The sequence below is a fragment of the Puccinia triticina genome, chromosome 13A (assembly GCF_026914185.1).
Source record: "Puccinia triticina chromosome 13A, complete sequence".
Lineage (NCBI taxonomy): Eukaryota > Fungi > Basidiomycota > Pucciniomycetes > Pucciniales > Pucciniaceae > Puccinia > Puccinia triticina.
In genome coordinates, this window is record NC_070570.1 from 4,342,789 (window position 1) to 4,354,790 (window position 12,002).

General features: G+C 47.8%; 3 protein-coding genes across 3 annotated transcripts; 2 read left to right on the top strand and 1 right to left on the bottom strand.

Annotated features, from left to right (window-relative positions):
- Window positions 1–638: 638 nt before the first annotated feature.
- Window positions 639–2,354, top strand: PtA15_13A385 (uncharacterized protein; the record flags this gene model as incomplete). Its single annotated transcript, XM_053162577.1, has 4 exons — window positions 639–845; window positions 928–1,512; window positions 1,603–1,837; window positions 1,933–2,354. 4 exons carry the CDS (start codon window positions 639–641, stop codon window positions 2,352–2,354), a joined length of 1,449 nt encoding a protein of 482 aa, XP_053026540.1.
- A 3,374-nt stretch (window positions 2,355–5,728) lies between these two features.
- Window positions 5,729–6,106, bottom strand: PtA15_13A386 (uncharacterized protein; the record flags this gene model as incomplete). The annotated part of the gene is made up of 1 exon (XM_053162578.1): window positions 5,729–6,106. The coding sequence occupies one exon, from the start codon at window positions 6,104–6,106 to the stop codon at window positions 5,729–5,731; it is 378 nt and encodes a 125-aa protein (XP_053026541.1).
- An 85-nt stretch (window positions 6,107–6,191) lies between these two features.
- PtA15_13A387 (uncharacterized protein) lies at window positions 6,192–6,858 on the top strand (the record flags this gene model as incomplete). Its single annotated transcript, XM_053162579.1, has 3 exons — window positions 6,192–6,295; window positions 6,365–6,608; window positions 6,673–6,858. The coding sequence occupies 3 exons, from the start codon at window positions 6,192–6,194 to the stop codon at window positions 6,856–6,858; spliced, it is 534 nt and encodes a 177-aa protein (XP_053026542.1).
- Between the last annotated feature and the right edge of the window lie 5,144 nt (window positions 6,859–12,002).

Below are 12,002 nucleotides of genomic sequence, written 5' to 3' on the forward strand. Positions count from 1 at the left end.
CTCTACCACCACCCAAGCAGTTCCCATGGACCTGGATGCTGTGGATGTAAGTAAAGCCTGCTGTTATAACTGTGATAAGGTAGGACACCTCTCTAAAGACTGTCCTTCTCCACGAAAAATCCAAGTTTACTAAAGACAGAGAAACACAGAAACAAAGATCAAGGGTTCCCCCTACAAATTCACTAAATTACAAAAAAAAATGCAAGGGTTCCCCCTTTCCAAAAGACAGATCACAAAAACAAGGATTCTCAACACAAAATCCAAAACACACAAGCTGTACCCACTATCCATCCCTGTCTAGCAGGGTTTAAAATAGTGGGTGGATGGCCCCCAGCGCGCCGCATTGAAGGCATTATGCAAAGGGGGGCCACCGAGTAGAGCCCCTCAAACTGTGCAAGTGCAACAGCGGAGGGGGTTGAGGACGAACCGCACGCTGGAAGTACAGCGGCAGAGGACGCCCTGGGGTTTCATTAAACCTAAAACAGCCGTCTTTTATAGATATGCGGTCTTGGTAAAACATCCGCCATGCCATTTGTGTTGACACTGCCACGCCTTGGCAACTACGGCCGCCGCCACAACACTCTTCCCGTTGGTACAACCTGCGTACCGTGCCCAAGACAACGGTAGGCAGCACGACGATGGGGAGGAAGCCGCAGCCGGTGGCCCCAGGCACCAGCCGTAGCCTGATTATCTCCCGGAACGCGCTTGTCTTCAGAATAGATCAACTAACCATTTTATGTGATCAATGTAAGGACAAAGCATGGATCACATCCGATGTCATACTCAAAACACAAGAGGCACCGATCAAATGTAAACTTTTTGCTGCTCAAACCTTCTGTGCAAAGGTAAAGCCACATAATATGACTTTTCTTTTATTTATCATGGATGAAATTAGTGAGACTGATTGCGCTTGATTGTCTGATCTAGATCACCTTCGACCTTGACCAACTTCCCGAGCCACACAGACTACAGCTAAGGGACTCGCTCTTGACGGCCCTGAGCCAGGATTTGATCATCTCCTCCAAAATCATCCTCGTCCAGCTTTGTCTGTCTCTGGCCGATCTGGCCTTACAACTCCCCAAATGGCCCACAGTCGTCACCAATCTGATAGAGAAGTTTGGCAAGGACCCTAAAACCGTCCCGGTCCTGCTTGAGTTTCTTACCGTCTTCCCTCAAGAGATTGTTGGCAATTTGAAGATCCAAATTTCATATGACATCATTGTCCAAGCCATGCCAAGCAACTCAAACGTCAAGTGGCAGGATATCAAAGCACCCCTATTTTTGATGAGAACCATGGGCGCCAAGGTGGATCTCAAAGAGGACGGGGTCCTCCCGATGATCATGGACATCATCCCTAGACTACCCGCACATCCTAAGATCCAATACGCTACTATCCTTGTCCTCTGCCGCTACACCGAATGGACCAATCTTCATCCCAACGGAATCTCCTTCCAACTCCAATACATCTCTTCTGGCTTTGATCAGACAAGCCGCAGCCCAAGCCATGAAATTGTGTCGGGATTGTGCCCAGGTAGGCTTTTTTTTGTCCTTGATTTTCCTGCTAATAACAGCTGATAGTTATTATCTCCTGTTCATTCCTAGCATTTGATCACTTATCTTCCTCAATTGCATTCGTTTTATCAAAACATGAGCTTGACCCTTGGTCAGGATGATATGAACAAAGTCTCTGCAGCCATTGCACATATCATTGCTGGTCTTCCTGCCCCTCAAGGCGCTGCCGCCATGTCCACAATCTGCATGCCTCCTGTAGAAGGACTGCACAACATTGCGGCCAGGAAGCAGGCACCCACCAAGCAAGTACAGCAAAATGTTTTAGGTCAGCTCTTTTACCCCTATTTCCCCTGTTAGATTCCTGATAATTTGATGTTGTGGGTTTAAGTTGATTTTGAATTTCGTGATGTTTCTTGATAGATCTTTTGGAGCGCCTAGACATGTTTCTTTTGATCATCGGCAGACTGGAAGGAGACCTGCTGCCGGACTGTCTCAAGTTGATGGGCGAGATCTGGACGGTTATCTCTGAGATCCTGGAGCAATATGGGAGCAGTATCAAGCTATCGGATCGTATCTGTGCGCTGATCCGTCGCGGGCTGACGTTCTACGGCGAAGCCTGTCTGCCTCTCATCGGCTCCGTCTTAGAGGAGGTCACTGCAGGCTTCGAGGCTTCCGGCTGCTCCAGTTATCTCTGGATCACTTCCAAGATCGTCGCCGCGTTCCCTGAACGAACCGATCCTAACTTTCTCTCGGCTGTCCAACTTGCCTTCGAACGCCAGAGTAATCGTGTATTCCCTCTCCTCAACGAGAACAATGTTTCGCTCTTGATTGTATTTTTCTAAAAAATGACATGATCAAAATGATCTTGTTTTCGTTGATTTGGATGGCGTCATGTGAAAACACAGTGATCGATGATTACATACATCTTTTATCAAGCTGGATGGATTACCAAGACCAGATCCTGATCTCTTCAAACTGTTTTCATCAATCCTTCCCACTGGTGCTGACATGTCTCGAGTTCTTCGATCCCGAGCCGATATTCACCAGTCTGAACTACATCCGAGAGATCCTTGGCACTCGAGTCTAGAGCTGCGGGCGGCAGCCTCATCATCATCTGGGGCAGGGGGAAGCCCGGGTCGGCGACGAGCAATGCTGCTCCTGGCTCGAATCAGATGTCTATCCCGGTCGCTCCGGCAGGCTACGATCTGTTTGCACAGTCGATCAATCAACTCGTCACACAGAAGGCAACTTCGCCGCTGCAGGGGGGTATTAGGCCATTTGAGAATCCTCCAGGAATCCTCAAAAATAAACCCACAGGTTTGGGTGAAAATGAAAAACTCCCTGCAAACCAGTGAGGGCCCATTTTCTCTCAATGAATTGTAGCAAGTTTTTCTGCATCCTCATACTTCAGTGGCCTGCATAGTTACCCTAATTGGCCATGTATCATCATCTATCTCACTGCTTTCTTTTTTTCTATCTTCTGGGATATTGGTCTGGCTGGGTAGGTGTATGGCTACATGCACGCCCTCTCAAACCACCCGCTGCCCCAGCACCTGACTAATTCAGGGAAATCAACAAAAGAATCACTTTAGATGTTGCAATTAATAAAATACAATCTCACACACAGAACTTTGATATGATACATGGTGACAAAATCATTATTTGTGTGAGCTTCCTCAACAGACATGGGCCCTAAATTTTTGCAAATTTTGATTGTTGTGAACCCCACCCCCCCTAATAGAAAAATCATGTGATAAGATGAACTAAGCTGATAACTGAGACCAGCGGACACGTTGCGGTTCAAGTGGTGATGGTGGTGGAAGGATGAGGAAAGAGTCCTTCTACGTCTGCTGGGCCCAGGTGTACTACATACATAAATGAAATATGTAAAGCAGAGATAAACCTAAATACAATAACTCAACATGATGCTTGGGAATTTTAGATAATTGAAGTTGCTCATTGTTGAGGTATTGTTTTGTGCACCACATATAAGTCAACCTGGATGGTAAATATCTAAAAACATTCTGTATATTCAGGATTAAAAAGCATACACACATGAACTGCTGCCACAGAGTAAAAGAGTTGAGCTGGGCACCTGGGCTCTGCAGCGGCGCAGCCGCTTTATCCTCTAGTTAAATATAAGAATGAGAAAGGCAAATCCCGACCTATGTTAAACCTTATTGATCTGGACGAACCGGACTCAAACAAGGAAGTACCAAGGAAAAAACTTTTCTTTATCGAACCGCCCGTTCTAACTTTTCCCAAACCTCAAAATTATATTAAAGAAGGCCTTGAAGAAATTGCAAGAAATATTGAACAAAAATTCAACGCATCTATTGCTAGGATGAACCAAATCTTGTGGGACTCCGTCGGGCGAGAAAAAGAAAGTCAGCTACTCTGCGAGAAGGTACAGCCATCCCTAAACCCCCGTGCTCAACACTTCATTCCGGGTGCGGAACGACACGGTTTGACCAGGGAGCTAGAACTCAACTGTGTGAATGTGGAACGCCTCGGCGGCCCCTCCTTGATCAAAAGGAAATTAGCAGACTCGCTTGACTTGGCGCGAAAAAAGCTAAGAGGCTCGGACGACACTGAGTGGCTACACCTGTCTTCTGATAAAGAATCCTACAACAATGAAATTGAGTCTTTGTCCGATCAGTCTAGCATCATCTGGATGGGAGATTCTCCAGCAGAATTAACCACAAGCGCTAACTTAGTGCTCTAGAATATTGGACCTGAGAAATCTTTCCCGCGATACGAGTTTGGGATCAGAGGGGTCATTTGCGACACCATCATTGATTCCGGCGCCGGGGCGATCTATCTTGACCTTCAGGTTGCTCTTGAATTACACGAACAACGTGAAATCAATTTAATCCAGATCGAACCCCGAAACGTCAGACTGGCCAATGGAACCGTAGACACGGTCAAGTATAAAGGGCGCTTTCGACTGTGTATTGATAACAATTGTACCGAGGTCAAAGCCTTTTTAATCTGCCTGCCCAAGATGGATCTGATCTTGGGCCTGCCATGGCTGTGTTTGACAAAGGCCGTGCCAGATTACAATGATCTGAGCTACAGCTTTATCAACAACAAAGGCAAGGCAGTATATGTTTGACCGTATAACTCCTCCAACCGACCTCGAAATGGTCTTAATTCGTTGATCGTGGCTGGGAAGGAGTTTGTTAACAAATACCATCAAGTGGCGTACAAAACAGCGCCAGAGTGTTTCCGCGAAATCGTGGGACTCCCAGGCAACAAAGAGTTTGAACATGTCATAGATACCGGTAACCATGCGCCTGTTAAAGTTCACTACTCCCCGCACGAGCACCAGCTGATCAAAACGTTTGTCAAAGAGGCCCTCCATGACGGAATCATCCGACCATCAAAATCACCATGGTCGGCACCTTTAATCTAAGTTTCAATAAAACAGTGATTTGAGGAATCTTGGATCATGGGTTTGGCCTTTGCCTTCCCCCTTTCCCTCAAGTGGAATTAACCACAAGGCTGGCGCGAGTCCAGCTAACCAGCCTCAATCCCCCATTTCCCTATAAGCCCCCATTGTAACAGGCGGCTCCGGCGGCATAAAGAAGCCAATGTCTGGAGCCGCAGGGGAAATTCCTGTGAGGCAGCAGCTTTCTCTTTATATATTCAAGCACCCGACTTTTTTTTTCAAGGGCACCTCAGCTGAAACACCTTCACCCAACCCAATTCCCCCCTCTTACACCAATGTACACTCCAACCTGGAAAGCCTTCACCTGCCTTCAATCCCAACCCGGACATTAACCTCCAATCCAAACTCGGACAGGATGTTTCAATCCAGTCCCAAACTGAAAATTCCCATTCACCCCCTCAAACCCAACCTAACCAGAATATGTATACTCTCCGTTTTCACCACCCCCTTGCGTGGCCGTTCACAGACATGGTGTAGAGCACCATCACCCGCGTTTCGGGTAGAAGCCCAGCCTTGAATGCAGCAAAGTTTTGAGCCTTACAGCAGTACAGATTTTCCATAACTTGGTTTCTCCAATCTTCCTGCCCACACCAGTGAATTACACTATAAACAGTCTACAAGGAAGCATTCAAGAAGAAAGAGTATTCAGAGTCGTTAACAGCCCAGACAAGTGGGCCTTCAGGCTGGCGATAAACCCCAACTGGACCCACAAGTCCCCAGCGCGACTTCTTATGAGTCCCGGACCCGGAGCCCGGATCCGGGTTCTCAGCGGAGAAGGGCATGTGTACTCAAATGTCCACCGTCCCGAGTGACCACATCCACATCCGCATTCTCATGCAGATTATTCGCATCCCGCGCCGCCCAACTGAGCCCCAGATCCTGGTCCAGATGCGCATGCATGTCCCATCCCCAATCGGGCTCGGCTCCAGAGCCTGTGCCAGAAGGAGGCGCCGCGGAGGAGGTAGAGGGGGCAAGATGGAAGGCTTTCCGGATGAGCGTGGACTCGAGGTGGCTGAGAAGGATGCTTGAGTCGAGGTCAAACAGGCGCGTGGTGGTGGTGTTCGTCTCTTCTGGGCCTTCTGATCCCCCCAGCCCATCATCTGCTTGACCAACTTTGGTTTTCTCCTCCGCTTGGGATGCCATGATGAGTCGCTGGTGTGTGGTGAGAAGACTGGTCTGCGTGCTGGCCACTTTGGGCAGGCTGAACTAGCCTAGCCCACCGGCTTTGATGTCCAAGCTCCCGCAAGGCTACGGGCCCACGGCCAAGAACTTGGCGCTGGTGTCCGACCAGGTCCTGGCGATCTCTCTGCCGTGGTTCAAAGCAGAAGATTGGTTTAGTCGGCCCCCTTTTTGTTTCTGAACACCTTTGATGAGAGAGCACTGATTTTTTTGACCATGCAGGACCAGTCTCGCCGGGGTGGCCGGCAAGAACAGGTACGCCAGACCGCGCATTTTCCCACATCCCACCATCAAAATCTTCAAGGGGCGCGACCCTATTGTTGAAAAAATCATCAATAATACACTCGTCCCCAATAAGTGTGAATTCACTCCTAACAGCCTCTTAATGATGATCTTGACTGGACATAATTGGGGCGGTAATTTGGTGACCACAAAGATGAGTGGATGCATTGTGCTCCTGGCCCAAGTGAGTGTTACTTTTGAGAAAACTGGCTTGCAAGGCATTGAATGGATCCTCCGTTGGGGTGCAGATGGGAAGTTTTGTGCCGGCCAAACGCGCAACAGTTGGGCTCTTTGATGGCTGCTACACCCGGATGGGCATGTCTGAGGAACTGGCCCAGGGCCAAAGCGCGTTCATGGTCAAGATCATCAACGCTGCAAAGATCCTCTGGATGGCCATCCCGCGCCCCTTGGTCATCATTGATGAGCTCAGCTAAGGCAGCAGTACTTATGACGGAGTTGCTATCCCCTATGCAGTCCTTGACCATCTCGCCTCCATCTGCTGCTTTTTTTTCCTCTCTTTACCATTCACTCTCAATCTCTGTCCCTTACTCATATTTCTCCGGGTTGTTAGACTGTATTCATTACCCATTATCCTCAATGGAATGAGATCACAGTCAATTTGAATCACATACTCTTCTCAAATCCAACCACACAGTGTTTCTCTTTGATCCAGTGATTTTCAATTTTTTTGAAATATCCGGAAAGGGTGCAAATCTACCCCACAAAGTTCCTAGAAGACAAACTTGGTGCAAAGACAGAAGACTGAGAAGAAGGGGAAGGGGAGGGGGGACAGATCATGTTTCTTTACAAGGTGGTGGCCTGCCTAGCAAACAAGAGCCATGGGATCCATGTTGACCGTCTTGCTGGTATCCCATCACCAGGGCTGCATTGGGCCCGCCTGAAATCAAAGACCTTGGAAGAGTCTGTCAACCCAAAGAATCTGGCCCATACTAGCAATGGTGCAACAAATACTATACATGTATTTGTATATGGCATGTATTTTGTATAGCATATACATTGTATTTGTATTGTATTTTTTATCCAATACAATACAATGTATTTTTTGCATAATGTATTGCTCTTGCCAAATGTAATATTTTGTGGATTGGCATGGTCAATACATTTTTTTTCGAAATGTATTGTATTGTATTGTATTGGGTGACCAATGCAATACAAATACACCAAGACATTTTTTATTCAAATATAAATAAGATATAATGTATATGCCTGTACAATACACATATTACATTTGTTGCACTGTTGCCCATAGGTCCCCATTTCATCCCCGCATCCTTACATGTCTTCCTAACCAGAACACATTTTTATTGCCCGGTGGGTGTTTTAATAAAAGGCCTTTTACTCTGTCTGTCTGCTTCTTCTGCCTCTGGTGTTAACACAAATTTTTTTGACTGCGCACCCAATGGCGAGCTTCTTTCTTGTGCACAACTCCTGGTCTCTTCTTTGTGCTTGTCAACTGGTGCTAGATTCACATTCCTCTCAACAGAGCAAATTTATCCCAACTGCGCCGGCGGGTTGTGAGAGATGGTGGCAGGTGCACAGAGTCAACTAACAGGCTTTTTGAATGGGGGCAGAAGTTCTGGTTGTACATAAACTCAGACAAGCAGCGGCGCAGCCGCCCTGAAAGTCTAGTCCTGGTAAAGAAGGCGGATGGTTCAAACCGGGTCTGCGTAGACTGTAAGTTGAACGCTCTGACCGTTAAAAACTCTTATCCGCTCCCGTCCATTCTGACCTGGGCGCCGCGGGGAGACTGCGCGTAGCGCGTGTCAGGACTTTGCTGCTGAATGCCGACAGAGCCCGAAGGGGGGGGCGCGTGCCCCTCACGCGTGCGTAGGGTTCACGGCTCTCTCCTGCCGCACTTAGCCGCGGCCTACTCATAAGTCAGGCCTGGCCTGCCTTGATGGTTGCTTACATTCTGAGGGTCCCGGAAACCAGGGGGTGGCTTCCCAAGACCCTCGTGTGTGGGTCGGGGGAGGATGATCCCCGATCCTACGCTTTAAGCCTCTTATAATCAACTTCTCCCGGCTCAAGATTCCCAAGAGGGAAGTCTTGTCCGGGAGAAGCTCCCGAGGGAGGAGACAGCGTCGGATTGGATCCTTCCGAAGCATAGAACACCTGAGGGTGTTATGGCACAGGCGCTAGACCCCACGCTGGCGCGTGGGTCTAGCTTTAGACTTATGATCAGCAGGGCGGGCGGGTGGTTGAGAAATTTTAGGCTCGGAGGATGGAGCAGTCTGGAAGGTGAGGAGGATGGGATTTGGCGGGAAGCGGAGTAGAGTGGGTTCTACGTAGAGAGCGCTGGGGGAAAGGAGCTAGGTCCAGGAGAGGGCCCTAGACCTTGAGACAAGAGGTTCTCATCCAGGGGCATCGGCTTCCATTCTCCCCTTACCGCCCTGTACGGCCCTTAGCTCCAGCCGAGGCGCGTGGCGAGGCATTACGCCTCATCTGACATGCTAGATGGCTCATGTCGTACAGGGCGCGGCTGGGCGGTCCCCATGGACTCCACCCACCTCCCGCTGCGCTCCCGGTAACAAAAATCCACTAGGGTTTAATGTGATACAAAAAAGGGTATGTAAAAATAGAAAAGAATTTGTGGACCCTTCTACAAAAAAATTAAAAAAAAAAACTGTTCAACAAATGGACCAAAACTTAATAATCAAACCACAAGAAATCTAAAGAAGCACAAATATGTCAACCACATTGAATAGTTCCATAGACAATCCAATTTGGAAAACCACCAAATTTCCTGGACATTTCACCCTCAACAAAGCTACATATAGGTGACCATGCGCAAAAACTTGAGACTTCAATAGGACAACTAAATTATTCAAATTCCCGAAAATAGGGCTCTCATTGGAACGGCGGAGGAGGATTTTGTAGAGATTATCACATAAGTGTGCAGAAGGCATTGGAGATGCACCTCCTTTTGGGGAGTAGATATAAGTGATGAAGTCATTGTTTGAAGAGATGTGGCGTAGGTTGGATAGAGGGATAGAAGCGTTGAGGGTTGGGAAAGCCATCAGGTGGAGATGAATCAAGATGTTGCATTGTTGGAAAGGTGGGAAAATCATTGGGTATTGGACGTTTTATTTATGTTGGAGGGGGGAGGGGGAGTTTTTCTGGGGAGAGGATTGTCATGAAGCGCGAAATTGGTTGTTGGTCGGCAAAAGGACAAAGCCAGTATTGGGGCGCTGGTAGTGAGAGGGGGAAGGAAAGAAGGGGAGAGCATTGTCATGAAGCGTGAAATTGGTTGATGGTCCACAAAAGGACAAAGGCGTATTGGGGTGCTGGTAGTGAGAGGGAAAAAGGAAAGAAGCAAGGCAAAGTTTTTCATACCCATGATGAGTGAGGCAAGATTTCTCAGAAGGGCTTGGAGGAAGATCCAATACCAGGAACACACGCAAATTACTATTTTTCAATGGCAACCTGAGTTTCCCATTTTTGGAGGGGAGGGACTTGATTTCACGAGGAAATTAAGGCAGTGAGATGTGATTGTTTCCTGGTTGAAGACATTTTCTGAGGAAGTCTTGGAAAAATGTAGGCCAGGCAATGTGGGTGGCAGTCTTTGACAGCTTCCGCACCACAAAAGTGGAAGGCAACACGGACATAACATGACTTAAAGGAATGCAAAAGGAAATGATGGAAAAATTGTCATCTGTTCTAGTTGCTTTGTACAATGCAGACAATGGGGGGAGGGCCACATTATAAAAGCACACGGCCTGTAGATGGTTTCAGGTCATCGCTTGGCTCTTGCTCGGCGCCAATTTCTTAAAGAGCCAAGCGATCCAGGGCAGATTAGACCTGTAGTTTGTTGTTGTAATGGCAAAGAGGGAGGAATGCTGCCAAAAAAGTTTTTGGCGGGCGCCTGTTGGTCCCGTTGATGTTAAACCGCTAATGTACGATTGGAGAATCAGCACGTTGGCTGAAGCCTAGCCTGCAGGAATTCCACAGTTCAGTATAAAACCAAGAGAGAAAATCAGCAGATACAGAAGGCTGGAAAACTTTGGTTCAAGGCCTAGGAAAGAAGCAGACGTATTACTGATGAAGGTTATTCTCATACATGGAGAGGGGAAAGGGTGATAAGTAGATGGAGCTAAGCGTTGCCAATTTAATAATTATAACAATGAATTGCAAAGGTGAAAATGTTGCCATTTTAAATGTCGGCAGATCCAGCCAACTCGGACAAGATGCACAAATCACCTATTGCTCATCCCGTCGGCGTTTTGGGATAACGCTGACAGGAGCTTTAGCTCTTCTTTGGGATGTCGGAATGCATTCGCTAGTAAGTTGGATTCTGTCCGTTGGCGAGTTACAGCGGTCGACCGGGCCGGCACCTATGAGTCATGACTTCAGATGCGGTCGGGGTAATCATAGCATCATCGACTTGGATTTGCGATGTCCCAACTGGTTGCTCAGCATCGACTGGCAAGGGAGGGATGGATGCTGAAGCCCGTGCGCTACCAGTCCAACGGGCGCTGTACGCAACATCCGAGATACATAAGCACCGTGGCAAATAGGATAGAAGACCAAAATATTTGCTTAAACCTACAGGTTTCTTCCAGGTCTTGTGGGACTGCCGTTCCGGGGGCGGAAGACTGGCACCGCGGTTGCCGCTTGGTGGATTAATCCAGCTGAGGGCGAGGACCTGGGAGGGATAATATGAAATCATCAGTTGAGTCCGAAGACATACATTATTCATTTTATCTGTTATGACAAACCTCAACTACTGGCATCCCATTCTCCATGTCCCAGTCACAAAGAAACCCAATCAGGGAAAATTCTTGGTTGACTTGAAAGAGGAAATGGGTATTGGCCATGTTGCGTTGACCGGTGTGGAACTCCTACCGTGCCAGGCGGTAGGCAGAGCGTCGAGGGGAAAGGTGCTGTTGAGGCTGCCCTCGTGGTGGTCCGGATGAAGAGCAATGAGGATCAGAAAGTGATAGCGTTGGGGGGGGGATTTTTGAGAGACGACGGGGATGGAATACCGTCGGCGGTGGTTGGTTTGTTAAGGATCAGATGATGATAAGGGATCAGGATCAGAGATAAAGGATCAAGAATAGTGCTGGGGATACTGCCAGCAGATCAGAAAAGGGTGATGGAATTTCTCTTGGATCAGAGCAAGTCCCATGCCGTCCCATCCTCCAAGTTCAAACTCGAACTTGGACTCTGGGGAGTGACATGTCACAGGACATGTCATCACATCCCTAACTACAAAAATCAAGCAAGAAAAGAGGAAAAAGAAGAAACACCACAACACTAAAACAAGAAACAAACCATAATAAGAAAGGAAGAAACCAAGGAAAGGAACATAAAGAGCAAAGAAGAACAACAAACAACACAAACAACCAAAACAAAACCCACATGACTCATGTGTTAGGACCAAGAAACATGAAAAGAGCATAAGGAAAAATCTGGGAGGGATTGAGAATCTTGAGGAAGTGGGAAAGCATGAGAAGGGATCTTGAGGGATCTTGAGGTCAACGTCTTGCTGTTGAGATTGGGGATCTTGCTGACTTGAAGATTCTGATGATCTGGAGGGCCTGTACTGGTTTGAACACCA